The 26,710-nt window shown below is 31.7% G+C and overlaps 2 protein-coding genes across 2 annotated transcripts in view; both read right to left on the bottom strand.

Moving 5' to 3' along the window:
• The window catches only part of LOC143255315 (uncharacterized), a 29,770-nt gene extending 27,645 nt beyond the window's left edge, over positions 1-2,125 (bottom strand). Inside the window, exon 1 of the mRNA XM_076510780.1 lies at positions 1,828-2,125. Coding sequence (XP_076366895.1) covers positions 1,828-1,933 — 106 coding nt within the window. The 5' untranslated portion in view covers positions 1,934-2,125. The remainder of the gene's footprint in view (positions 1-1,827) is intronic.
• A 10,503-nt stretch (positions 2,126-12,628) lies between these two features.
• Mesh1 (Metazoan SpoT homolog-1) lies at positions 12,629-25,077 on the bottom strand. Its single transcript, XM_076510779.1, has 3 exons — positions 24,755-25,077; positions 19,412-19,467; positions 12,629-14,955 (listed from the first exon to the last, which is right to left on the bottom strand). The coding sequence occupies exons 1-3, from the start codon at positions 24,885-24,887 to the stop codon at positions 14,581-14,583; spliced, it is 564 nt and encodes a 187-aa protein (XP_076366894.1). The 5' UTR covers positions 24,888-25,077; the 3' UTR covers positions 12,629-14,580.
• Between the last annotated feature and the right edge of the window lie 1,633 nt (positions 25,078-26,710).

The following is a 26,710-nucleotide window of genomic DNA, read 5'->3' as shown; positions in this document are numbered from 1 at the left end:
ACGCTATAAATCGGTTTTCGATAACCGTGTGGGCAGAGCACAGATAGCCCATTATGAAGCTTTGTGCTACATTAAACACAAACAGATCTTGAATAAGAGCTTTCGCCTGAAATGTAATGCATTTAAAAAATAACAATTTATTGGTGTTGAATTCTACAAGTTCATAGTTTTGATATAAAAGTAAGTAGTATTTGAAAGATTTGCACTAAATAACCTCTCGACGTCAGATGTAGAACAACAACCATTCAAACAGTACTGGACTAAAATGAACAATATGCTTCACTATTCTGTAAATGGTAAATAACATAGTAATTGTTAAGCCTTATTAGCTGAAAGTAAAAACAAAAGTTGGTTAAAATAAACGACAACCAAGTTATACATATAGACAGAGCATATAATATATAAATTTTAGTTACGACCCTTAGTAAATATTTATTAAAGTAACGTTCCAAGGCACGTCACGTAAAATATAGAATATAACAATATTATGTACATGTAAAAATATTAAATTACTGTTACATTATTTATTACATCGTACGTAAGGGCAGCAATGTACAAACTAAAATAGAGAGACATGTTATAGAAATAAAATAAACTTATATTAATAAAGTGGCTGTAAATGTTACAATAAGTTTCCAAGTTAGACCAGAAAGAAGTCCGTCAGCGATACTTTAACGTCATCATTCTTTACCGCTATTTATTGTAGGATTTAAACATCTTATACGATACTTTTTTTTAACTTCTCTGTCAGTGTCACTATATACGTATGTAAATATTTTAATTTTTAAACAGATTTATTCAAATGATGAGACGTCGTGGTTGTCAACAAAGTGTGTGTATCTAAGGGCAAAAGCACATATTCCTTGACAAGGAAGTGAACTATTTCCCGAAATACGTTTTAAAAATATCATTGTATTTCATTTTGTATATTAACTCTTTCAAATTTCAGCAAAGGACGCCTAAGCAACATTTATATAATACGCATTTTGTATCGTTAAAAACTGTTCTAGAATCCTATTTGTTCTGAAAGTTGTAAAATTGCATAACTGAAGTAATTAGTTCAACTCTACTAGAAATTTTGCAATCATATCTTATCAGCGCTTGAGTCTGAATATCAGGTTATAATATTATCAACAATCGTATCTTACCCATCTATATTCAAATTGATATTATCGGGCTCTGTTATTTCATCAAAGACTTCGAGATAAAAGTAAACGTCAGTGGTATAACTGAATTCACGCACTATGTTGAACCGTCTTCGATAGTTAGTGATAAGGACAGTTTGTTAACATCTTTATAATTATTGTACATAAACTTTAGAACAACTGTTACTTCATGGTGTTCATCAGAAACACGTTATCACATGTTACAGAGAGTGAGAGTTAAGTCATACCTAAAAGACCCAGGATATTTATATAAGTAACATAGCTAACATTACATGCAACTTAAACATATAACAGTAGGCTAGATTCTTAAAGGATTTTCAATTTCAGCCACCAGCCAGCCCAACACATACCTGCCAACTTCTAATCTGAACAAGTAAGATCATGCGATTGTATAATATAATATTTACACTTGTTTCTAGCGTTTATTAACGTACAATCCTTACTGTATTTACTGAGGTTATTTATTATTTATTACCACTTTAAATAAGTTTATTGTTACAACAATAAAATACGAATTACTAATATTAGACTTGCATATTATTTCAAATAGTTTTTCTAGTTGCACACTAATATAATCCAATCCACGCTTTTAGTAAATATGATCTCAATTTCATGTGGATCATTTCTTGATAATCTGAAATTGGCGATCTGTTGAACTTACGTGGAAACTGCTTTTCTGATAATCCATCTCCATGACAACCAACGGAATGATGGCAAGAGATATTGCCATTAGGTTCGCGTCTACAGGAACAAGAAATGGTTTTCATAACATAGATATTTTGATAATAAATCGTCTGTTGTCACTCTGAATAATTCGGAACTCAAATGTCAGCTTTTAATAAATGAAAGAAACGTGGAAATAAATCTTGTTAAGCAAACTACGAATTCAGTATGGTGATCATCAAAACGTCTTCAATTTCACTGTAGCATGGAGCTTTGAAGATGATGCTGCGGCAAAGAATGAGCGACCTTGCATTGCGCCTGCGTCATGTCCTTTTTCAATGCGTCAACAACGTCTGTGACCCGGATGCTGCACTACCTGATTGTTGTGAGAACAAAAAAGAAATTCAATGTTGTAAGAAACTCAATCGACAAACTGCATTAATAATTGATGTGTAGATACGACAAATATTATTATTTTATCCTTTCAGTGCACTTAGCTCAGATTTGAGTGCTTGAGGAATTTTGTAAATAAGAAAATTTCGATTTTATCAAAGACAACAACATCTATAACTGAAGACTTCGACAGAAAATACATCATGTGATTGTTTTTATTCATGTTGCAATATTAAATTCAGTGATAAAATAATAATGGTCTTTCAACAACAACAATAACAAAAGTATTGCTATGGAAGAAGAATGTCTTCAACGTTAGATTTTGAAATGTTAACAGTTATAATAAATATACTCTATACTCATCCGTATAGAAGTTACTAAACAGGAAATACTTTTTATTTTCTTGAAAATAACGAATATTAACTTCATGAAATTAGATTCAGTTATTTTAATTTCAACGTTTCGCATTACGCCTTTACAAATCACTTTTTTGTAAATATAGAGGGCTCGGTGAAACTTAATCGAATGTTTTTGATAAAACCGGAATGACGTATAGAATTTAATAAAACGTAAGCTAGTGTCCTTATGTATATTAAGATTTCATTGATAAAGTCGCATTGACTTACATGACTCAGTAAAAGGTAACCGAATATACCTTGTAGACAATAGGATGTCCCTAATAAAGCTGAAATGACGCACAGAACTCAGTAAAACGTACACGAATCTCGGAACATGCATTAATATTTCCTTGATAAATCCAAAATTATATACAGAAATCAGTAAAATGAAAGCTAATGTCTGTATCTACATTACAATGTTCTTGATAAAGCCGAAACTCTGGACGGAAACTAAAAAATTAACTAAGTTTTCTGGAATTATTGGTCATTAATTTCTAGAAAATTATATAAGAATATAGTATACACTACAATATTAAAAGCGCAACAAGATATACATATATCCACTGCCTAACGTCATATTCTTTTAATCATATAAACATTAGCTTCAAAGATGTGATCAAAGTAAAGAAGAAGAGTAGTCACCTTCCCACAACCATCTGCAGGCAGTGAAAGGTGATATAGAGTGGAACGTTATGGACCTGAGCACCCACACCTCGCTCTCCTAATTTCTTTATCTATATTTTTAATTTCAATTTCTATTGTCATTTCTTTACTTTATTTATTTATATAAGACTGGTGAATAGAGGTTAAGACTGATAGACAGTGTATCCCCACCGTAATGTGAGTCCTACTTCCTCAGTCACCTCCAAAACCTAGGGTAAATTTTATATCCCACATTATAGCTTGTGCCCTGGGATCCTTTAACTTAGTGCAGCGTTTTTAATTTTTATTTTAATGAATTTTTGTTTCGGCTTGTTTTTGATTACATATGTAAGTCACTACAACAACAATAAAATTCCAGTTCTTTTATGCGTATACTTATACACAATTAATCAAAAAACGCCCCACCTCCTTCATTCCATCTTTAATTTTCAGGGTTCGAACCAATAGGTTTACAAATTCTCACTCTTATATTCATTTACATAACTGGAAAAGGCTTATGGAATTATTTGCAGTGATTATTTTTTCACAGTTGGGTAACTTTCTCAAACACATACATATTTCAAAGTCCGTGCAAATCACATGAAAGAGTGCACTTAATTTGTGAGTGTGTGACTCCAAGAATAGATTAAAGTCTAAATACATTAACAGTTCTTTTATTTAGTAAACAGTATTTTTCAGTGTTCTACCCCGCAGTGGCAGAGCGAGATATCTATAAACTCACAACGCTAAAATCTAGGCTTCATACTTGTGGTGGGCAGAACACAGATAGTTCATTTTGTAGTTCTGTGCTTATCTTCAAACAAACCTGATCACTGTTACTAAAGTTATTACAAACTTCAGTACGGTAAATTATACACTATAAATCAAAGTATCATTAATGCGATTTCTACTCAGAGAATGAGAATAAATGTTTCCACATACCAGGGACGAAATTACATACACAAATTTTAATTAAATCTTATGCTCAGTTCAGTGCTCAACTTATCACTTTAAGAACAACATTCTTAGTCAATATGGCAGAACTGAACATGTTATTGTATTTTTGCTTAAATGAACCCTACTCACTACAGACCAACTTCTTGCTTGTGCACCAAAGGAAACAGTGAAATGGTACTACCTATACACTTTTGAGACCGTATTACCGTAGAGTAACCTAAATTAATTTAGGTATGTGAATAGTTTTATATTTTGTCGAATTTATTATTTGATATTATACAACAGACCAACTGTTTAATGAATGTGCGTGTTAAAGATGAAATATATAAAAGAAACCAGTAATTTAGAGGCCTAATGCATTCTTTGATCAGCGAAATTTGCTGCTGTGGACTTCAGTTTTGTTGATTCAAAACTTTCAGCACAAATTCGGTCAGCAAGACATTTTTTGGGGGAGGAGGTAGAGTAAGAATCTTGGTTTAAGGTTCCTCGGAAAATAAATGAGAAATTACTGGGGATGTTCAAAAACTTTTGTTACCCTTCATATCACTCGCGAACTAGTGATATTCTGATTGATGCGACTAAGGCTGACTGGAAAAATATTATGATTGAATTAATGGGCAGGCTAAGGCTGGTCTCTAGGGAAATAGAAAGAGCCAAAGCGAGGAAAAAGTGCTAGGGAGCGCCATGATATAGTAGATTTCTGTGATCTAGTTGAAATATTGTGGTAATCTTATGGACTAAAGTTTGCAAATTGAATTATATAAGATATTAACTTTCTGGCCCTTTTAAGAATATCGGGGATCGACTATGATCCAATGCCGTAATTGGGATGTGAAGAAACACCAGAGCACCTGGAATTATCCCATTTCACTTATCAGGCGTTGAGTGGGTAGACCGAACAGTGTTCTTACTGTGACAACAAAACATAAGAGATTATTGCATGTAAATACAGATAAATGTTATTGTATATCAGCAATCCAGTTAAAAGGGAATTTATGTGTTAACCAGGATGGTGGTTTTGCATCTAGTGATTGAAATTATTTGATTAATGTGTTTCTGTCTTCAGATTTTTTGGTAGTATTTCCAAGCCAGGATCTTTATGGATAACGTTGAGGAAGGTCTCTGCGGTGTAATTTTGCAGACTGTATGCAAGTTTATCGTTTTGTTCTGTTACGTTTCTAACATCTGTGGCAGGTGGTTGAGCAAGTTACAAGTGATTGTATTACCATATCCGAATATAGGTTTTGTATAAGTATTGAAAACGGTCATTATTGTGCTAGGTTTATATTCTTTTAACTTTGCTTCGATTTTCTTTAAGTGGTTGAATCTTTGTGTAACGGTGCTATTAATTTTCTCGAAGTTTATTCTATCTCACCCGTTCTTTAAATGTAATTCCTAGCAAGTTAACAGTGTTAGGAAGGTAATATCTGTGTCGTGAAATTTAAGTTTAGCTTTATGAAGTTATTTGTTTTTCTAGAGTATTATTCTATAAAAGGCTTGTGTCTTGTCTGAGTTAAGTGCATTTCACTATCAGTTGCACCATGCAGTGTCTTTGTTAAATATGGCCTGAACACGTACACTGGCGGCCGCCAGAAGGCTTGATGTGCTCCAGATTGTAATATTGGCCGCGTATTGTGAAGCGTAGGTCTTGTAAAATTATGGGAAGGGAATATCATTAATAAATAGTATATGTAGTAGTGAGCTTAGTACAGATCCCAGGGAGACTCCTATTTAGAGTTTAAAGGGTTTGGATTTAGAGTTGTTAAACCCGACTCTAGCAGTATGATTGTGTAGAATGATAGACATCCAATTAGTTGAAAAGTTTGAACGTTTACGTTCAGAAAGTGTTAACAGCAGAACAAACCAAAGAAACACCACTTGGCCTCTTATAATCGTGAAATGTATATAATATTTATATGGTTCTGGTTGTTTTATTTCACCACATAGTAACCAAAATTAATTTACGTATCTGAATAATGTAATGCCATTGTTCGATATCATACAGCAGGCTAATATGCATACACATATTTATTTATATTAAACATTTCTTTTTCCACCAGCGATGAAATTAAAACAGAGGATCTCTGAAAGTCCTCAAACATACCTTTGTAAATAGTGAAAAGTTAGGTTTAAAATACGACGACAAAACAATATATATGCACGAAAAGGAATTATTTCAACATTGAATCTAACTGAAATTGAGTCAAATTTATTAAATAAGCTCTGGAGAAGGCTTCACTGTAGAAGTCGAAACGTCATTTTCTTTCCTTCCAACACACTGTTGTGTGTATGTTAAAGTTTTCTACTTTGATCAAAGTTTCACTGTTTTCATTGTGCACTTTATATTGAGTTCAGCCTCTCTTTAAGAAGTTTTTGTGTTTTATGAGTAAGCCAATATATAATATTAATGCTGGGTGTGTATAGTGCAGTAAATAAAGTCTGCACAGTTCAATCTACTACCGTGATGGTTGTGAAAAGTGAGTTAACAGCTCTAGTACTTAGACTGGTAATGATAACCCACGGCTTCATATTAAAATATTACTCTGTAGATTAAATAATGTTTTGTCATGAAAGATACGGACACATTTGTAAATGAAAATTGTCATTCAAAGAACTTCAACTTATTATGCTCTAACCAAAATTATCTGGCGTGTTTAATACTTGTAAAAGGAATGCTAATGTCTGACATTTATGGCTAAGATTAAATGTTTACCAAAAACAGTTTAATCAACACATATACTTCACTGGTTTGCTTCAGAAGAAGAAAAAAAACCTTATATTATTTTCACCCTACTTACCATTTTGTACATTGTTGATAAATTCTCTAATACAAAAATACACATTTAATGCCTAATGGTCCTACTTTGATGGTTCAGTAAAAATTATTTCACACGCACACTTTATGTATATATAACATAACTATTTACATATAAGTTTTGCTTTCTTTCTACATTCGGACTCCTTTAAGGTTTAATAGCAGGAAAAATAGTATTTAATGAAATCAAGTAGATTTATTAAACGAGAATAATTATGTATTCAGCTTAAAAAATTCAAAGAATACATCACCACCTAAATGTTTATATGGAATACATATATGGGGGAATATCAGTGAAATTAATGTACTATACCCTTCTTTCACAAAACTGCCAACTAAACAAGCTTCTAACTCAATAACATCGAAACCAATGTATCTAATATTATTTTATTAACTCTTATATTAGCATCACGACGATTTATAACATTTGTGAGTGCAATATATTTTAAATCATTAGTCTTAATACTAAACGATTTGAATTTGCTATTTTTAACACAGTTTTTCGTTTTAACTTACTTAACTCTATCAGAATTAATCTTTTATAAATATATATATAAACAAATATATTGTGACCCATGCAAGGCAATGAATGTGAACTGTAACATATGTGTAAATACAACGAAACAATCAATCCTCTTCACTAAAATTTAATCAAGAATAAAAAATTAAGAAGGATGTTGAAAAATATCTATACATGATTTATATCATAAATTGTAGGTCTATTGTTTACTAACGCCTTGGTAGCTTTCAGCATTTTAACAGTTATTTCAACAAGTATTATATTACATATGTAAAAAGCTTATCAAAAATTTTTCATCTTTCATCGCAAGCTTCTTTATTAGTCTTGGTACAAAATGAAAAGTATTTTAAACAGACTTATAGAAGAGGAACTACAGGTATTAAGTGTCATTTCTACATGCCTCTGATATAGAATCTAAAATGAACAATTTAAAAGGAATTTAAAAAATGTTTTCATTATACATTATTTTACCACATATTTTAGGTTTATTGGTCACTAATTATTCAACAACTTTTAGCATTGAAAAGATAACTTTTGTTTGTTTCTGAATTTCGCGCAAAGCTACACGAGGGCTATCTGCGCTAGCCGTCCATAATTTAGCATTGTGAGACTAGAAGGAAGGGGCTGTTAGTCATCACCACTCACAGCAAACTCTTCGGCTGCTCTTTTTATCAGCGAATGGTGGAATTGACTGAAACATTATAACGCCCCACGGTTGAAAGGACGAACATGTTTCGTGTGATGGGGATTCGAACCCGCGGCTCTCGGGTTACGAGTCAAGCGCCATAACTATCTGGACCGGCAACATTAAACTGATGAATTAAGTCATAGAAGAAACACAGTGCTTGATGCTGGATGGTGATGTCTCACTGGATTTGTGAAATAATAAAACTGGTTGTTGTTTTTCTACTTGAGATATATTTCCACTGACTAATTCATTCTAGATCTTGAACAAGAATGTCCACTTTGAAAAGATCTCTTCCAGAATCTTTAAATCTCAATTTTATTTTTAACAGAAAATTTTAAATTTACCCATAGTCACTAGCACCAAGTGACTGATCATTCTCATTAAAATATAAAAGAGGCCCTAATTTCGAAACATCATTTGGCTTACCATTGAAGAATATTGGCTGTCAACTCTCTTATACAATACGCAACATTACAACTACATTTCGTTCAAGGCAGAACAAGTGTTTTATTACCTAGAATGAAAAGAACGGATTAAGCCAACGACGTTCTTCACTATGAGTTATGTTTAAAACTACATTGACTTCAAACAAAGGAAAAATTTTGAAAATTTCGGCATTAAAATTTGGAGGTATGAAGTGTGTAGTTTGCCTGCTTACCACTCATTTTTTTAAGAGTATTTAAGATCATCTTTTGTATGTCATATTCTAGTACAACTGATGTATTTTGGTTCTCGACAACAGGCCAGCCAGCTATTTAGATACAACTATCTGAGGCAATATAGCTAAAGCTGCTAGTATGTGTTATATTACATACATATGTGTGTGTGTGTGTATGGCATTATTTGTGTATGAATGAATACAAATGTTTGCTATTATACGTGTATGAATACCATACATTCATTTGTGAGTGTTGTATGATACAAATATAGAAGTTACTCTGAAATGAAAATAAAAGATCAGATCTGTTTAAAACTTGAGATATGGAAAAGACTGCGACTACTGACCATTAAATTCATTATTTAATATTGCAATGCACATTATGCCTTCACTAACGTTAATACGAGAATACTTCAGTTTCAATAAGTAATGCATTTTCATAGAAATGACATGTTTGAAGAATAGTTTTGTATGTTGTTTCCAGCAGCAGTTGTGAAATATATTTTGATTATATCGAATCAAAAAGATTTATGAGTAAGTAATATTATCCGTTGAAAATGAAATTTACTAACAATAACTTTTGTATCTAATACATGCTCCGTGCACCCATTGTTTTATTTGGGTACGATCAAATATTTTCTTGACATTTGTATCTCATAACGACTGATATGGGTATTGACACTTTTATTGACAAGGAGAGAACAACATTTCGACCTTCCTAGGTCATCTTCAAGTTAAGAAAGAATTTTCTTGGCGTTATTTTTGTACACGGTAGAGTTGAAATGCTGAATGAGTGTACGGCCACGCTAGAAGCACAAATACTCGTTCAATACCCCTTTGTACTTGCCCTTTGGCCTGCACTAAACTTGTATCTGAAAGAAATCAGATAGGAGGAGTTACCAGTTTTAATATATTGTCACTTTAAAAAGATACAGACTGCATACTCTGTTTAAGATGTGAAGGAACCATTGTCTGAAGTCTCTTTCCCACTTCCCACTGGACCTAGGCGATGTTTTTATACAACCAGATAAGAGTTATGACGATGTAATTGGGTTCTAGTGTAGCCACTGTCACAGAAACAGTATCATTGGATATTATAGCTGAATATTGGTCAAATGAAAGATATACACTGTCTATGAGCGATGATATACTTGTCAATCTCTAGAAATATCACTTTGTCACAGCAGTAATTTTCATTGTGTCCAAAGTTAATTTCAGACCAAAGAATTGTTATAATCAGACCATTAAAACTATAAACTTACAATTTTAACTGACCCTTTGACCAATCAGAATCATACCTCACATTTCTGTCTCAAAATTTTCTATTTAAAGTCAAGTTCTCAATATTCCTGGCTACTATGTGTTTGAATCACTTTCAGTTCAAATTAGTTACCATCATATTTAATATAAAATTTCACTTTTACACTTCAGTTCACCACTGAGTTTGAGCCATAAAGATGTCAGTTTCTATGTTCTGAGATCAAGCAGGTAGCATTTCAACAAAAAGATTACATTTAAAGTCCTTATCAACTGTTTCACCTCTAATCATTGATGGAATTTTGAACGATTTCTCCCTTGAAACCAACATTTTCCAAAGACTGTTCGTTTGTTTTTAAATTTTGCACAAAGCTACACTAGCCATCCCTAATTTAGCAGAATAAAACCAGAGGGAAAGCAGTTAGTCATCACCATCCACTGCCAACTCTGAGGATACTGTTTTACAAACAAATAGTAGGATTGATCATCACATTATAATGCCCCTACAGCTAAAATGGCGATCATTTGTGGTGTGACAGGGATTCGAACCTACAACCCTCGGATTACAGGTCGAGTGCCTTAAGCACCTGGCCATGCCTACCAAAATAAGACAACTATGAAGGGCAGAATTCTTATTCAATTCCTTACTCCTGAAGATGGTACTTATCTCTTTTCCACATGGAATTCAAGCCCTTCATCTGTCTATAAACCTTTAAGATTTAAAACACAACTTTTTTTCCCTAGGGGCATCAAACAGTCCACCTCACAGAAAGAAATACAGACCATACCCAACTACTCAATCTATACTGTACATTGAATGAACTCAAGAACCACAGGTTTACCAACCCAATGCATTATGATCATTACCACTTCCAATCCCACTGCTAAACAACTTCTCCCTCCTGCTTTTAGCATTGACTTTCATAGCTTTCTCAGATGTCTTGAAGAATTTCATTAGTCATGCTCAGTACATACTCCTGCCACACTTATTTACCAAAATAAAAATGTTAAACATTCACACTCCATAATTTAAACTTAATTATGCTACTTAAAGTTTCACTTATGTTAGAAAACTACTAAATTCACTTTAAGAATAACTCTTAATTCCTCAAGCAGTGTGAAGAAAAATGGAAGTTTCTGACCACCCCTGGTTGTTTTTCAAGCTCCTTTGGGTCTTGTCTTATTTAAATTTAAAACACCTGTGAAGTACAGATAAACAGACAGATTTCTTGTTTCCATATAACTAGTTCTGCTCCTCTTTTATTCTCTTATTGTTACTTCAGCAATTTAATTTTTATACTGACTTAAAAGAAACTTGTGTTTCCTTTTTTTTGCAATATTAAAGACTTGAAAGATTAAACAGAGTTCCAAACTCACCAGCCTCATCTTCACCTGAGTTCATGCATTCCTGGCTAATGAATCTGACATGAGGAACTAGACATGCCCACTGATGAGCTAGGCCCAAAGTATTTAGTGTCAGTCTAACAAGCTTGTGACATATTAGGTGATAAAGATACCATTTTCATCAACTGATACATCAGTAAAGGTCACTTTCTACACCAGATCCCATTCTAGCTATTTAACCCAGAAATACTAGAGAAGTCAAAGCAAAGTTATCTATTCCCATCACAGGAGGCACTATACAGAAAAACTATTCACTAGATCTGAACCAAAGAAAACTTTCCTGGAGTTCATGTTTGATAAGATCTACTAAATACCAGAAAGTTCCACCTATGTTGCTTAAAGTAGGCACTTGGGTGACACCCACTCAACCATCAAAAGGTGAAGCTCTGAAAACCTCAGTTATGAATGTGAGGGTAATTAATACTACTGCTCCACTGTCATGTAAGTATTCTTGAATGAAACCTCAGTACCACCATAGAGCCAGGGCTAAGTTATTAAGCTCCTCATTGCAGACTGTCATATAGAGAAACACTATTACTTGGACAAAAATAACTTTTCTGTAACTAATATTCAGTAAGATTTTCTAAACTCCAGAAAGTTTAACCTATGTGGAATAAACTATGCACTTGAGTGGCCCAACCATTAGCAGGTTAAATTATAACAACCTCAAGCATGAATGTAAGAGAAATGACTGCTACTACTCTTTCCTGCAACCCTGTCCAAGTTACCCATCTTATGGTAATTTACCAAGAATATCACACGAAGTTTCTCATGGGAAAGACTTCTGCAAGGTTTAACATACTGTGGATAAGCAAACAGCAATCTTTTACACAAGCAAGGTAGTAACTACCTTGATGGTAGACACCCATACACACATCTATACTTTCTGTGTTGACCAACAGTCATGTCAGTAGCGTTTGAGCAAGAACACATTCATGAAATGCTGTTTTCTGTCTCAAACACTTCTTTTACTAATTCTCAAAAAGCTCTCTCTCTCTCCAGTAAAGAACCTGATGATACAATTAAAACAATTAAGTTATTTAACCAAATAATATCAATACATCACATTAAATTGTAGATGTATTTTTATTGCATTCCTCTTAATTATCCCATAACAGTTTTCAAATCACAGACATAGAAAAAAGTATGAATTTATACTTATTATTAGACCTATTAATCTCTTTTATCAGTTCAACTACATTCATCCTTCCTGGGTTATATTGTCTCTTGGTTTTTACACATTGTAATGATCTCCACTCTGATTGGAATTCTGAAAAGCTTGAGATTTTCATTTGTAATTAATGGTACATAGTGTTTTGTCTTAGTTCCTCACAAACTACTTTTTAAAAAGAATCCCCTCTCTCAGTTAGCAAAACTACCTGTTGATTTGTAGTTTACCAAGTAGGAAAAATGTACACCAAACAGCACTCACAAGTAAATTATACATTAAAATTGAAATTTTACAAAATTAATATTTCATAACAGTAAGAACATCATGAATTTGAAAGATATTGGAAAACTGGTTACTGCACTATACATTACATTTCTAATATTGATCATAACAATATTTTGAAATAATCTGCAATCATTTTTACCAAACAAAATAATCTGTCCAAAAGTGAATAAATAAAACAGTAGAGAATGTTGAATATTTAAAACACAATTATATCTGAAATGTCTTTCAAAACTTTGAAAATATGCCTTTTTAACATTTAATTTTCACAGAAAATGTATATAGCATTCTAAAATTCCCTAAACAGTAAATAATACCTGAAGTAAATGGCAAAAAAATATATATATATTATACACAAGATATTTCCATGTTCATAAATTTCCATCTTCACTTAATTACCATGCAGTAGTATTTAATTGGAAGAAAATATATTAAAATTTTAAAGAAAATGAATTTTATTATGATTAACATTTTCATCTATTGTTTTGTTTATTACCTATTTTTAGCCATGGATAATCACCTCATGGAATGGCTCTTAGTTTGTTTGTTTTTGTTCACAACTCTATCATCTCTTGACTGATTTAAGATCTAATTACAGTTTTGACTCATGAGGCGAAATGTCATACCCTTTCAACTGATCTGTTCAACCAAGTCCAAGGTCTCATAGGTTAATTTAATCTAATCCTGCCTAAAATAATTTCACTTTAATGGTAGGCTGGAAGATCCTAATGAGTTACAGAATTAAGTCAGGTGTATGTGCAACCTATGCTTAGTATTGCTTGTGCACAAAAATATAGCTAAAAAAAGAGAAACAAAGATGTCAGAGATTAATTTACTTCAATCCTGCCTAAAATAATTTTAAGTACTGCAGCTATTGAGGATTACCTCTTATTTTATATTTGAGAAGTTTTCATTTTCAAAACACTTCAGGTGTTAATGAACTTTCTTCTTATCAGCTTGAAAAACAAATTTTAGAGCAGACAATAAAGTATTCTATAAATGACATACAACAGTCAATGCCAAAGACATTCTTTGTATTAGAAGGAACAATTTCTTGTCTTTAGGTTAACAATAGTACAAATAGTACAATATACTAGGAAAACTCATGCCTAAAATATGAGAATATCTTTTTCCTATTACTATAAATATTTAATAACCTTGCTATAGTGAGTGATTTCACTTTTTAAAGTTTATTTGATGTAGCTTGTCAAAAGTATTCATGTCTAATATCTGATCAATACTTTACCAATATGTTGTCACCTTCAAAACTAGACAGATAGTTGAAAGATACTTCACCACACTCCTGGCTTATTTGCCTTTATATTTCCATGTTTAAAAATATTAATATGTGAATGGTTAAAAATAAAGAAGTAAAACAGGTAAATGAAATTATGTAAAATAAGGAGAACCAGTTATAAGTTTCACTTCAAAATGTTGAACAAATGGAACCAGAAAATTTTAGAAATTGAAAAAACAACAACAAACTAATGGAGTTAAAAAGAAAATACTGTTTTAAGGATATGAAGGTAACTTTTACAAATATTCTAGTAATTTCATTCCAGCATTTTAGTTTGTTAAAACTCCTCGTTTTCTGAAAAGCATGTCAAGTGATGACTCTAATTCATTATTTGTTCCTTTGAGCCCAGCAACCACTTTAGATGCCCAAACAAAGTATTCCTTTACTCTTTCTTTTGTCCATCCTCTTGGAGTTTGATGCATCAAATCTCTCAGATTATAGAACTTGTCAGCCAACATAACAAGTTTTGCTTCATAGGTACAGTGAGGTGCATTTTCAATCTGAAGCCTCTTCCTCTCTAATTTAGGTAAAGTCTTATCATCTGTAACTTCATAAACAATGTCCCTTATTTTACGACCAAATATTTCCTCTATTTCGTCAAAAGTGGTATCTGTATCTTCAACTGTGTCATGGAGTAATGCAGCCTTAAGAATTGAGAAAACAAACAGAAAATCATCTGTTAGAAATTACTAAACATACATCAGTAAATACAATAGTAAAACAAAAACTGATGTCAATATATCATGAAGAAAAATGTAAGTTAAGAAAACAAGTACAATCAATTCCATTTCTATATTACGAGAACTGAAAACAAAGAATGTGTTTGTGGTACGGAGGTAAGGCTGGAAGTGACAAGTTTATTAGAAATGCACATGCCTTCAGCAGGTGAAAACTAGGAAGATTTGTAAGCATACTTTGCTCCCAAAGAGGTTAAAAATCACTCTGGTAATTTCAACACATCCTATGCAATGAGAAAACCAAAATATGATGGAAATCTGGAATAAAACACAAGCAATACTGATGTGAAAAAAGTGATGTTCTACTGCAGGTGGTAAAATGGATAGAACTAAGACTTATAATATTATCAGATATATTAACTGTAAATATGCAATCACATCAGCTCTATATAACAATAAAATTAATAAAAATAAAAATATATTTAAAATGAGACTAAAAAAAACAAATGTATTTCCCATTTCCAAAGACATACATAATAATTAAATAGCTAAAAAACAATTTATAAGCATGAAAAAAAATTTAATTAATGTTAGAATGTACTACATAATCCACCATCATCAATCAAATATTTTATTTTATCAGCATACTATCCTTTCTTGCTCAAATAAGACATGCATATGTAAAAAATGAGATATTTAATCAGAATGGAGAATATTTCATCAAGATATTACAATAGGCAACTTTATCAGACCATTAAAAAATAACCAAAACATAACAATATCATTTATTTACTTTAACCATGTAACAATTAATAACTAGTGCAATGGGCAATACCAAACAAGTAATATTTAATATTATATATTGGTTGAAATGTATTGAAAAGTCTTTTTCAATCCCTCTGCTCATTTAAAACATTTCTTCCAACCAATAAAGGTTCCTGACCACTCAAAATTGCACCATGCAAGTAACCACTCATATTATTTATTGATTGAAAGGCAGTGAAAATAATTTTTAATCTCTCTGCTCAGTTACAAAATTTATTCCAATCAATAAAAGGTTCTTGACTATTCAAAAGTTGCTCAATACATAGCTCAATCAGACTATTCCCTCTTTATTGCAGAAATTAACTTCCATATATTTGGATTCTTTGCAAAATCTTGTTTCAAAAAGCAATGATGCTATCCTTCTATAAAATTGTTAGTTTTTGACTGCTAAACACCTTTGTAGCAACTCCAAATCTTAAGCTTAAAATACTGGTAGTTTGTTGGCAGCAAAACATTTGACTGGCTGGAACATCCAATCTAAGTATCCTAAAAAAATAATCAACAACAGGTTGAGCTTTTGGTGGAAAATTGCTTTCATCAATAAGAAAGTTGAACAACTCTGCAATGTGGTTTATAGGAATAAATGTTAGTGCAGAGAACATGGAAATCTTTGAAGTCAAGTCTATATCTGTGTTACAACTTTGCTTGAGGCCACTTAAACCAGTTTAAGTTACATACACCAACAAAAAAAGGGAGAAAAGCATCCATTAACTATATAGAAATTCAATGTTGACTGCATTTATCACTGCACATTCAAAATCTGATAGTACAGACATGAGATCTAAGGCAGGTGTTTACTCATTTATTACTCTAAGACGTGTACTGTGTGTGTTTATTTTTATTCTACAATAATACATAAATTAAAGGGATGGCAATGTTTTCTTTCAGCTTATGATTTATATATGACTGTTCAAAAATATTTGAAATGGTCTTAAATGTTTCATCAGTATACAAATAATCAAAACTTGCCAGTAACTAAGTTCCTTCATGTACAGAAAATCAATATTTAATCATCCACTGCATCAAAATCAAACATAAAAAGTATTCTCCATTTGCAGGTTTAGTATACTATTGAGATAAAACAATATATCTTTGTTAATTTGGAGTAACTAACCCTAGGTTTTGTTTCCCATCTACATTACGAATAGTTCTTTTTATACTGTCTTCAGGTGGTAACTTAACTCAGCCCAAAGGATGTGTGTTAGACAATATAATAAAATGCATCAAATGTATTATTTGAATAATTTCAGATGATGTATGTTATATTCTTAGCTTCAATACCAGTGACATCATCAGAATAGTTGTGCTCATGATACTCTCAATTATAACATTATTACCAACTGTTACCACATGATCATTGGATTTTTTGATTTTTTTTTCAATTTGATGACACTTTCAAACACTTCTTTAAATGTTTCACAATATTCAACATTTCTCAGCACTAATGGCAGAGACTAAATTATCAAAACAATTTTTATTTTTATTAAGAGTAAACCTGCACAAAGTCAGGGATCTTTTTTTTTTTGCATTTGTTGTTCAAGTATATCTAAAGTTATGGTTCATTGCTATTGATGCCAGTTTTGTTCGTTGCAATTATCTTAATTTCCTACGAGAAGGCAAATGCTACTATTTTCAAAATATGCATGTCAAAAATTTGTTTCCCATCTATGGTATTCAATAATGAACTCATCAGTTTGGCATTATTTGATACATTTGTATCCATAAAGGTAAAAATGAGCAATGATAAATTCACTAAAAGAAAAGTAAGACACGGATGAACCTCCAAAGTGCATCCAGTTAAATATTAGAAAGTCTAGGACGTGTAAACTGAAGATTTTCTCACATTGAACACAACAGACATTTTACAATTCTTTAAAATTCAATGTGTACTTTTAAGTTACAACTGCAAATTATGGCAACTTAGAGAAGACTACAGGGATGTACTAAAGCCAGACCACAGAAAACAGTCTTAACAATGAAATAGCACTGCAAAAGAGACTAACCACACCAAAATCATATAAAATATATATAATTATGTAACTATACTATCTTATATGCAACAGAATATTAATATACTTTAAATAAACCATTTATAATACAAAGCAAATGTTTTTATACCAAATAATACATATGGTACCAAGCCACTGTGGTCTAAAACTTCAATATTATCAGCCAATTTAAACATGTATATTGCAATTGGGGGAAGAGAGCTTTGAGATTTTTTACTGAAATTTTACCTACAAAAAAGGACCACCCTAATATATACATAGAGATAGAGAGTACTGTGCTTTTATGGTAAATCTCATCTTGGGATGGACTCTAGCTTATTAGAGAAGGTACAGAAGAAATAGATTGGTTGTCATATTAGAATACACTGAAATTTCTTAGCTTTTAAAAAAGCTTCTCTCTTTTTAAGAGAAGGGTCAAGAATGATTTCATTGAAATATTCAAGATTATTATGAGGAGTTATCATATATACAAATTATACATGCATATACTCACACACGCAAACATATATACATATGTCTGTGTATGTTATGTGAAACTCCTTATATCTTACCTACATAAAAATTTCAAACAATTTTTGTTCTTTTACAACTTTCATAGTAACCCAATAATTACATGTACCCTTTTCTGCACATGTCATGAGATTTTACTTAATTTACTTCTAAAAATTAATTAAACAATTATGGCAACTCAGAGAAGACTACAGGGATGCACTAATGTATACTATCAATACATCAATGCATACAAGCTCCTTAGGATGCATTTGAAGAAAGAAGAAACAAATTTATTAGAAGTTTTGACAAATGCCATGCCCACTTTCTACATATAGAGTTGTGATTTATCAACCAATTACTTTGAGCTAAATGTTTATAACTAATACAAAAAAACAAATTTTAAAATAGGATCTCCCAATAGTTACTTTAAAATTGGCACTAACAATTCTACAAGGAATTACTCAAACCACTCTTAGCATTATTGCTGCTTCAGTCCTTGTTAGCACTTCAGCGTTATTTCTCACCTAGAAATACAGTAGTTGTGTAGACAATTGAAATTTATTTCAGTTTTAATATTAAATTTTGCTTATGTTATTCATTTTTAAGATGATAATTTGAAAGGTTTGATCTTTTTTTGTTTTTTACATTTCCAACACATCTGTGGTTCACAAGGGTTAACACTCCTACAAAAAGACGTTTCTAGTCCTGATTTCTCCAAGCCCATTCCCCTGGCTGTGGTTTCACTAGATAGTAGATAGGGACAGTGGGAATCTTGTTAATCCATTCATTAATGGATTTAAATGGCAATTTCATTTAAATACAAAATTATTAGCCTAATATTAATAACCTTTCAAGTTGCTCTGGGGCCTATTAGGCCCCACTTTTAGTAGGAGTGTTAAAAAAATGTTGATATTCATAGAAAGTTCTGGAAATAAAACTTTTGAACTATATGGCTGAAAAAGTATTTCTTTTACTCATGTTGTTTTGTTGGATATGCAAATTATTATAATATAAAGCTTAAACCTACAGTTGTAAGTGTAACACTTGTCATATTAAACTCAGTTTATGTTACACTACAGAAAGATTGGGTTACTCACCTGAATAACATTCAAGTCAGTCACACCACCTTCATGACTAAGTATACGTGCTACACCTTTAGAGAAATAAAACATTTTTGTATATATTATATTATAAATAGTCCATTAGAAGACAAGTTAAATTAATATTTCATCTGCACTATCTTTTTTAAACCTACTTACCCTCATGTATAAAGTAAACTAAATGAATCAAGTAACACAGTATGATCTCACAAGCTCAAGTTCCCGAGTTCATAAAACTTTGAGTAATTTTTGCTACCTAGCCTAAGAATATTTTAAGTTTTACATTTCATTACTTTTGTTAAAAAATACAAATATGTACAAAATATAATAAAAAAACAAAAAAATTGTCACTTATGTAGGACATTTGGTCGTCAAAATAATTATCCATTAGCTTTCATATACACAAAACAAAATATAGATCACAAAAATATATTAGGTACTTGAATAGATTATTCCTAATGAAACTATAAATAGATTAAAACATTTTGTTATTCCTAAGAGTGCCTATTTGTATTACTGTTGTATTAACTTTTCTTGCACACTACCATTTTTACCCACTAAATACAGTCTTAAGATACCTGTATACATTCCTTCTATTGGTTATAAACACGTCCATCAGACAAGATCTGAATATATATAACTGGCATCAAAAAATGGAAGCAGCATTTTTACTAGCTTTACAAATTTATCAACATATCTTAGCAAACCAAGAAGTTATGAGGTTCAAAGTCTTTATTATTTCTTGTAATTAAAAGTGGTTGTAAGCCTCAACAACCTATATTTAATGTTAGAAAATCCTCACATATAAAAATTAAAGTCAGGATCATTACGTGATAGAAAAAAGCAAGACAAGACAATATTCTTAATCTATGATACTGTAACTAATAATATAAGTTAGATAGTATTGATATATATTAAAAATAAAGTTGTTTAATGAAAACTTTAATGCATCTCTGTACATGGTTATTTTATGCAAACATTGTACACACAAGGTTAATTGGTAAAATTGATTACCTGAGTATTGATTACATAAATTAGTGAAATATAAAATAAAAGAGTCATTCTATGTCAAATCATCCAGGGGACTGCAGATGACCCCCACAGAATGCCTTAAAAAAATTTACATATGCTCATCTACTCATATAATGAAAAATTGCCAAAGATTAGATCAATATCTCTAATAGTTTCTGATTTACAGCCCTGTAAAATTGAGGTAATTTTTTTTTACTTTTGGCAAATTCATCTTCGGGCAACTTTGGCTGCTTAAAGCTTCAAGAGTAATGGTGGTAGAAGGCTGAAATTTGCTACACTGACTGAATTAATCTTACAGAATTTAAAAATGGTCTCAAACGAAGTTTATCTCTCTTAGGATTTGCATAGTGAGGCAGTAAAATCACCTGAAAACCCAAAATCGTAAAAAAACATTGGTTTATGTAATAAGCCATAACTCTAAGACTTAATATGATACAAAGCTGAATTTTGTTTTCTAATTTTCTATACCATATCAGTTAATAAATCAGCAATTGTTGTAATTAAAAGTCTATTAGATCTCCTGTAAGAAAATGTAGTTGCATACAACTTTTTATGATTTAGCTAAAAATAGCCCTACTTTAGGCCACAGTTTGACCATGTCATCAGTTATTCAGCCTTTTCAGATTTTTACCATATATTCTTACCTCTCTGAATATGATCTACAAAAAAAAATCAGGATGGTGTTCATTCTACTTTTTGAGTTATAATTTTTTTATCCTCTGACCATACATTTTTTATTTAAAAAAAAATCAGTTCAGGTTTATTACTGTGCAAATATATCCACACAATTTTGAAAAACACTTGTCAGAATTTTATGAATCCCACTGAAATATTCTAAGCAGCCTTTCACAATGTTAAATAATGAAGTTGTAAGAAACAAGAAAGAATTAATTCATTTCTGAACAAGTTTATTGGCATAACTAGTTAGATAACATGGCAATGCAAATATATTGTGTATGTATTACAGTTATGCAGATATGGCTGAGTTTAAGATTCATAATATAATAAATACAAAGGTAAATCAGACACAAAAAGCACAGTGCTACAACAGGGGATAACTGAGATTATAGTCACACCAAACTGCAATAATCGTGAGAATGAAATGTTTCAAAAACTGCTTTGGCAATAAATTAGCCTTAACAACATCAAATAAATATTGCTTTGTTCAGGCAGCTTGAATAAATTTTCTGAAATTCGAGTTTGATTATGTTGAGATCACTTTGACTTAGAACATAGTGGCAAGCACTACAGCCTTGCACAGTAGGTGCACTTATCAGACAAAGAATATGTTGGAAAGGAATCCAGCTTTCATCTTTACATGACCTTGCAGGCCATGAGAACAGTTCGTTTCTTGATTTCTTCATAAATGACTCCAACACATCAGAATGTTCATCTGATCTATTTTTTATGTTTCCCACATACCATTCATGATCATATATGCATGCCACATATTTCCCTGTCTGATAATTGTCATTGCTATCATTAGACCCTATTTCAGCTGCTGCAGCATCACTTTCACTGCTACTACCAACAGTTACAACTGTGTACACATCATCATCTGATAACCTTCTCATATACAATTTGCTGGTAGAATAAAGCTATGATGTGACCTAATACCTGACACAGTTTTGCATTTTTCATAGCACTCAAGTAGATCAAACTTTACACAATTCTGCATAACTGATTCCTGATTGACAACAAAGAACTGAATGCCCTGAATGTGGTCCTTTGCCCAATGGTACATATCAGACTTCAAATTTGATAATTTATTATTTTTCACAATCTTGATTTTTTTTTAAGATCATGTTCAGAGATGTAAGAATATATGGTAAAGGCTGATTAGAATATTTCAATGGGATTCATAAATTATTTCAAAATTGTATGGATATATTTGCATATATTAAGAGCTATGGCTTATTAAATAAACCAATTTTTTTAAGATTTTGGGTTTTCAGGTGATTTTACTGCCTCACTATGCAAATCCTAAGAGAGATAAACTTGGTTTGAGACCATTTTTGAATTCTGTCAAATTAATTCAGTCAGTGTAGCAAATTTCAGCCTTCTACCACCATTACTCTTGAAGCTTTAAGCAGCCAAAGTTGCCCGAAGATGAATTTGCCAAAAGTAAAAAAAAATTACCTCAATTTTACAGGGCTGTAAATCAGAAACTATTAGAGACATTGATCTAATCTTTGGCAGTTTTTCATTATATGGGTAGATGAGAACATGTGAATTTTTTCAAGGCATTCTGAGGGTGTCACCTGGAAAATTTTCCAAAACCTGGATGATTTGACATGGAATGACCCTTAATTAAAATTACAATGAAGTTCATTACTATGATAAAAAATAAAATAAACAAAATTATTATTAGTTTTCTATTATTACCCTTTTTGACTATTTAAACTATCCAAGTAATAAAAATATTGCTATTAAGATTGCTTATCTTAATTTATCAGTGTCATAGCTCATAAAAATAATCAAGAAATCCAAGTTAGTTTGTGATTATTCTAATTATCCAAGTCTCATTAGAGTAAAGTAATATTTCAAAGCAATCAATTAACAAGCCTGACAATTAATCAATTAGTAAATTCCACAAATCACCTGGCTGTATTGGATATTGCTTCAAGTTTGTAACACTTTGCAAGTGTTTAAAATTATAATTTACGAAGAGTTTGGTAGTGTTGTGTTATTCAGTAAATTATGCAATGATATATCAAAGCTTTCAATTCCCTTAATAATCTTAAATACCTCAGATATATTCTGAATATTACTACTTTTTTAAAAGAAGACAATTTTAGATGTCTTTATATGTCCTTGTATAAAAAACTTTCCATCCCAGGTATTATCCTTGTAGCCCTTCTTTGAATCCTTTTCAACAATTCAAAATCCTTCTTAAGGTAAAGATCCCTAGAGTGAATATTCCAAAATGAAACCTATCCAAGAACCTATACAATTAAATTTATATTATCTTTAGAATTGATATTATATTCCCAGAAATATAACATCAAATCCTGTTTGTCTTACTATTAGCAACAATAAACTGCTTATATGGTTACTAATCATCAAAAACATCAAGATATTTTTCTTCTGTACTACTATCAAAATTATCCATAACACTTTAAACTAAAATAAACCACATACACAATTATAATTAATATCTGTCATTTACTTGCTCAACTCACCAAATTATCTAAATTATTTGTAAAGCAGTGGCATCTTTCCCACAATTACTTCAAAAACAGTCTGTAATATGTGTACATGAGTAACAACCATTACCCAGAGTTGGCTGGCTGGATTACTCAAACTTTTGATACGGTAACTGGATACTGTCTGCAGATAATTTTGTTCGACTTTTACCGTTTTGATTTTTGACTGGAAAAGAAGATCAAAATCCTTTGAAATAGGGGACATTCCCACTTTTTTTCATAAACCTCTGGCTTTCAATTTAAAGACACAAGCACTTAATATATTATACCAGTCAATTATTACCTTCCACAAAGCAAAATATACACAGTGTTCGGAAAGTCACTGTGCAGTTTTGTAATATTTTATTCAGTCTATTTCAAGCCAGCAACTGATAGAGGTGTTCAGAAACAAAATAAGAAGGATCCAGGCCTGTATTGATGCCAACGGGGGTCACTTTTAACATTGTTTATAATTGACATTCATATTTACTTCCTGTATTCTATATTGAAGCATGTCTGTTAATAAATATATAAGTGCACAGTGACTTTCCGAACACACTGTGCAATTAGCATCTAATGAGGTAATTAGAGGTTTAGTTAACATAGTAAAAGAAGAAGGGGAACATTAGTTACAACTGTCCTTCAAACAGTTTTCGCTTTCTCTCAAACGGTTACTCTCACCTAGTTGGCATACATCAAGAATCAAAAAGAGTTCTAAACAATAAGCCCTAAAGTAACACCCCACAAACACATACTATCGTGATGTATACACCAACGTTATGTGCGACATTAAACGTTAAACCGAGTCTCATTTAAAACCCTCTGTTTTCTTTATACAAATCATAAGGTAAAAGAAACCCCAACTCTTACATCTAACACCATTAATCATATTAACTGTACACTATTTTGATAATGATTATTAAATCTATCATACTTCCATACAACATTATATACTTGTACTAGTACTTAAGTTTAGTCTTCGTCGGGATTAAAATATAAAAATTATAGTAATAATAATAAAGCATAAGCATTATCTTACAATTTACCATTTAGTTGAAGTATAGTAGCGCGAATTTACATCACTTAACTTTATTATGTATTAAAGTTATACTCTTTTACACACCTATAGGGTGATTAATATACGGAGTTTGTGCAATATCTTTTCTTTTCTGAGATTTGTGTTTCTTAGCTGCAAAATCTACAGTCTCGATTAATAACGATACATTATCCTGGGTATCAGTAACAAGATTAGTCATCTCTTTCACTTGCTCTTGTTATTTTATCTACCTTTAAATTATTAGCCTTAAAGATATATATATATATGACTTCGTTAATATTTTAACTGTTCTTCAACAAACGAAAAGAGACTCCACATTTGAAGTACCTACTATATCACCAGCCTGAAGTCGTTTTGTTATTGAACATTTGCAGTACTGTTACAACGCTACGTATCAAAATTAAGTACAATAATTGTTTGTAATTTAAATTATATACTTATAATATCACACTGAATAAAAGAACCAAAAACAGACATGGTGCAATTCAATTAAGGAAAAAAATGGTTTTGTTGTTTATTATGTTTTTTGTGAGGGAATTTCGCGAGAAAACTGAGACTTTCTCTGTCGACTGAGTGAAATAAATATTTAATATTTCTAGCGAATATAAAATAAAATAAAAGAATGTGACTGAGTACGGATTTTTCGTTATTTGTTTGTTTGTTTTTGAATTTCGCGTAAAGCTACTCGAGGGCTATCTGCGCTAGCCATCCCTAATTTAGCAGTATAAGACTAGAGGAAAGCAGCTAGTCATCACCACCCACCGCCAACCCAACTCTTGGGCTACTGTTTTACTAACGAATAGTCGGATTGACCGTCAAATTATAACGCCCCCACGACGGGAATGCAAACCCGCAACCCTCAGATTACGAATCACACGCCTTAACCCACCAGGCCATGTCGGGCCTTTGTCGTTGTTCGGTACACAGACAGACACACACACACACACACACACATATATATATATATATATATATACATTTTATCACATCAGCATTATATATACACATCACATCGAATAATTTTTTGTTTGGATTTAAGCACAAAGCTACACCATGTGCTATATGTGCTCTGTCCATCACGGGTACCAAAACTCGGTTTTTAGTGGTGGGAGTCTGCAGACATATCACTTTGCCACTGGGGGGGGGGGAGGATAAATATCTCTTCTTTGACAGTTCTTAGAGAAATGACACTTGTCACTTTGGGAACATTTTTTTTCTTTCGTGGCATCTAACTTAAAAAAAGACCCGGCATTGCCAGGTGGTTAAGGCACTCGGTTTGTAATCCCGTCACACCAAACATCCTCGCCCTTTCAGCTGTGGGGGCGTTATAATGTGACGGTCAATCTCACTATTCGTTGGTAAAAGAGTATCCCAAGAATTGGCTGTGGGTGGTGATGACTAGCTACCTTCCCTCTAGTCTTACACTGCTAAATTAGGAACGGCTAGCACAAATAGTCTTCGTGTAGCTTAGCGCGAAATTAAAAAAAAAAAAAATCAGCTGTAAAAAAAAAAATCCACGCGACTATTAAACAAACCTCAGAGCTTTGTGTTAGAAGGATGCATTCATTGTATCGAAACCAAACATTCTTGCCAGCTACGCACTGCAGTCAGTCTCCTTTGCTTAAAAACAAATGCAATATTTCTTATTAAATTATGGAATTGCAAAAGACGGTTGTAAACAGTCCACTAGACAATCATCTTACATGTACGCTGTGATCTGAAGGATTGGATTAACAGCATGTCTTATATTTGCTCATCACTTTTTTTAGGATAACTACCATTTAATTATATGAACTGGCATCTTCTAGTATTTATGTGTTTCTTACTTAAATTAAAGTAAAAGTTTATGTCATCTATGATGTTAGTATAATGTTTTCTCGAATTACATCTCCCTTTATATTTACTCTAAATAGTTTGCAACTTTAAGAGCGAAAGAGTAGTTTAAACTAAAGTTGCATGAAAATTTCCACAATTTTACTATAATCTGAACATTAGTCTTTACTAATTTGTGTTTTATCAGTT

Source organism: Tachypleus tridentatus, chromosome 7 (assembly GCF_004210375.1).
Source record: "Tachypleus tridentatus isolate NWPU-2018 chromosome 7, ASM421037v1, whole genome shotgun sequence".
Classification (NCBI taxonomy): Eukaryota; Metazoa; Arthropoda; class Merostomata; order Xiphosura; family Limulidae; genus Tachypleus; species Tachypleus tridentatus.
This window is presented reverse-complemented; position numbering and strand designations above follow the sequence as displayed.

Excerpts from the sequence above, each read along its gene's own strand:
- Mesh1 (XM_076510779.1), bottom strand. The coding sequence starts at position 24,887 with ATGACTAATCTTGTTACTGATACCCAGGATAATGTATCGTTATTAATC. Across the intron at positions 19,468-24,754 it reads GTATATTAATCACCCTATAG|GTGTAGCACGTATACTTAGT; the intron begins GTGTGTAAAAGA and ends ATTTCTCTAAAG. Across the intron at positions 14,956-19,411 it reads CTGACTTGAATGTTATTCAG|GCTGCATTACTCCATGACAC; the intron begins GTGAGTAACCCA and ends TCAATTCTTAAG.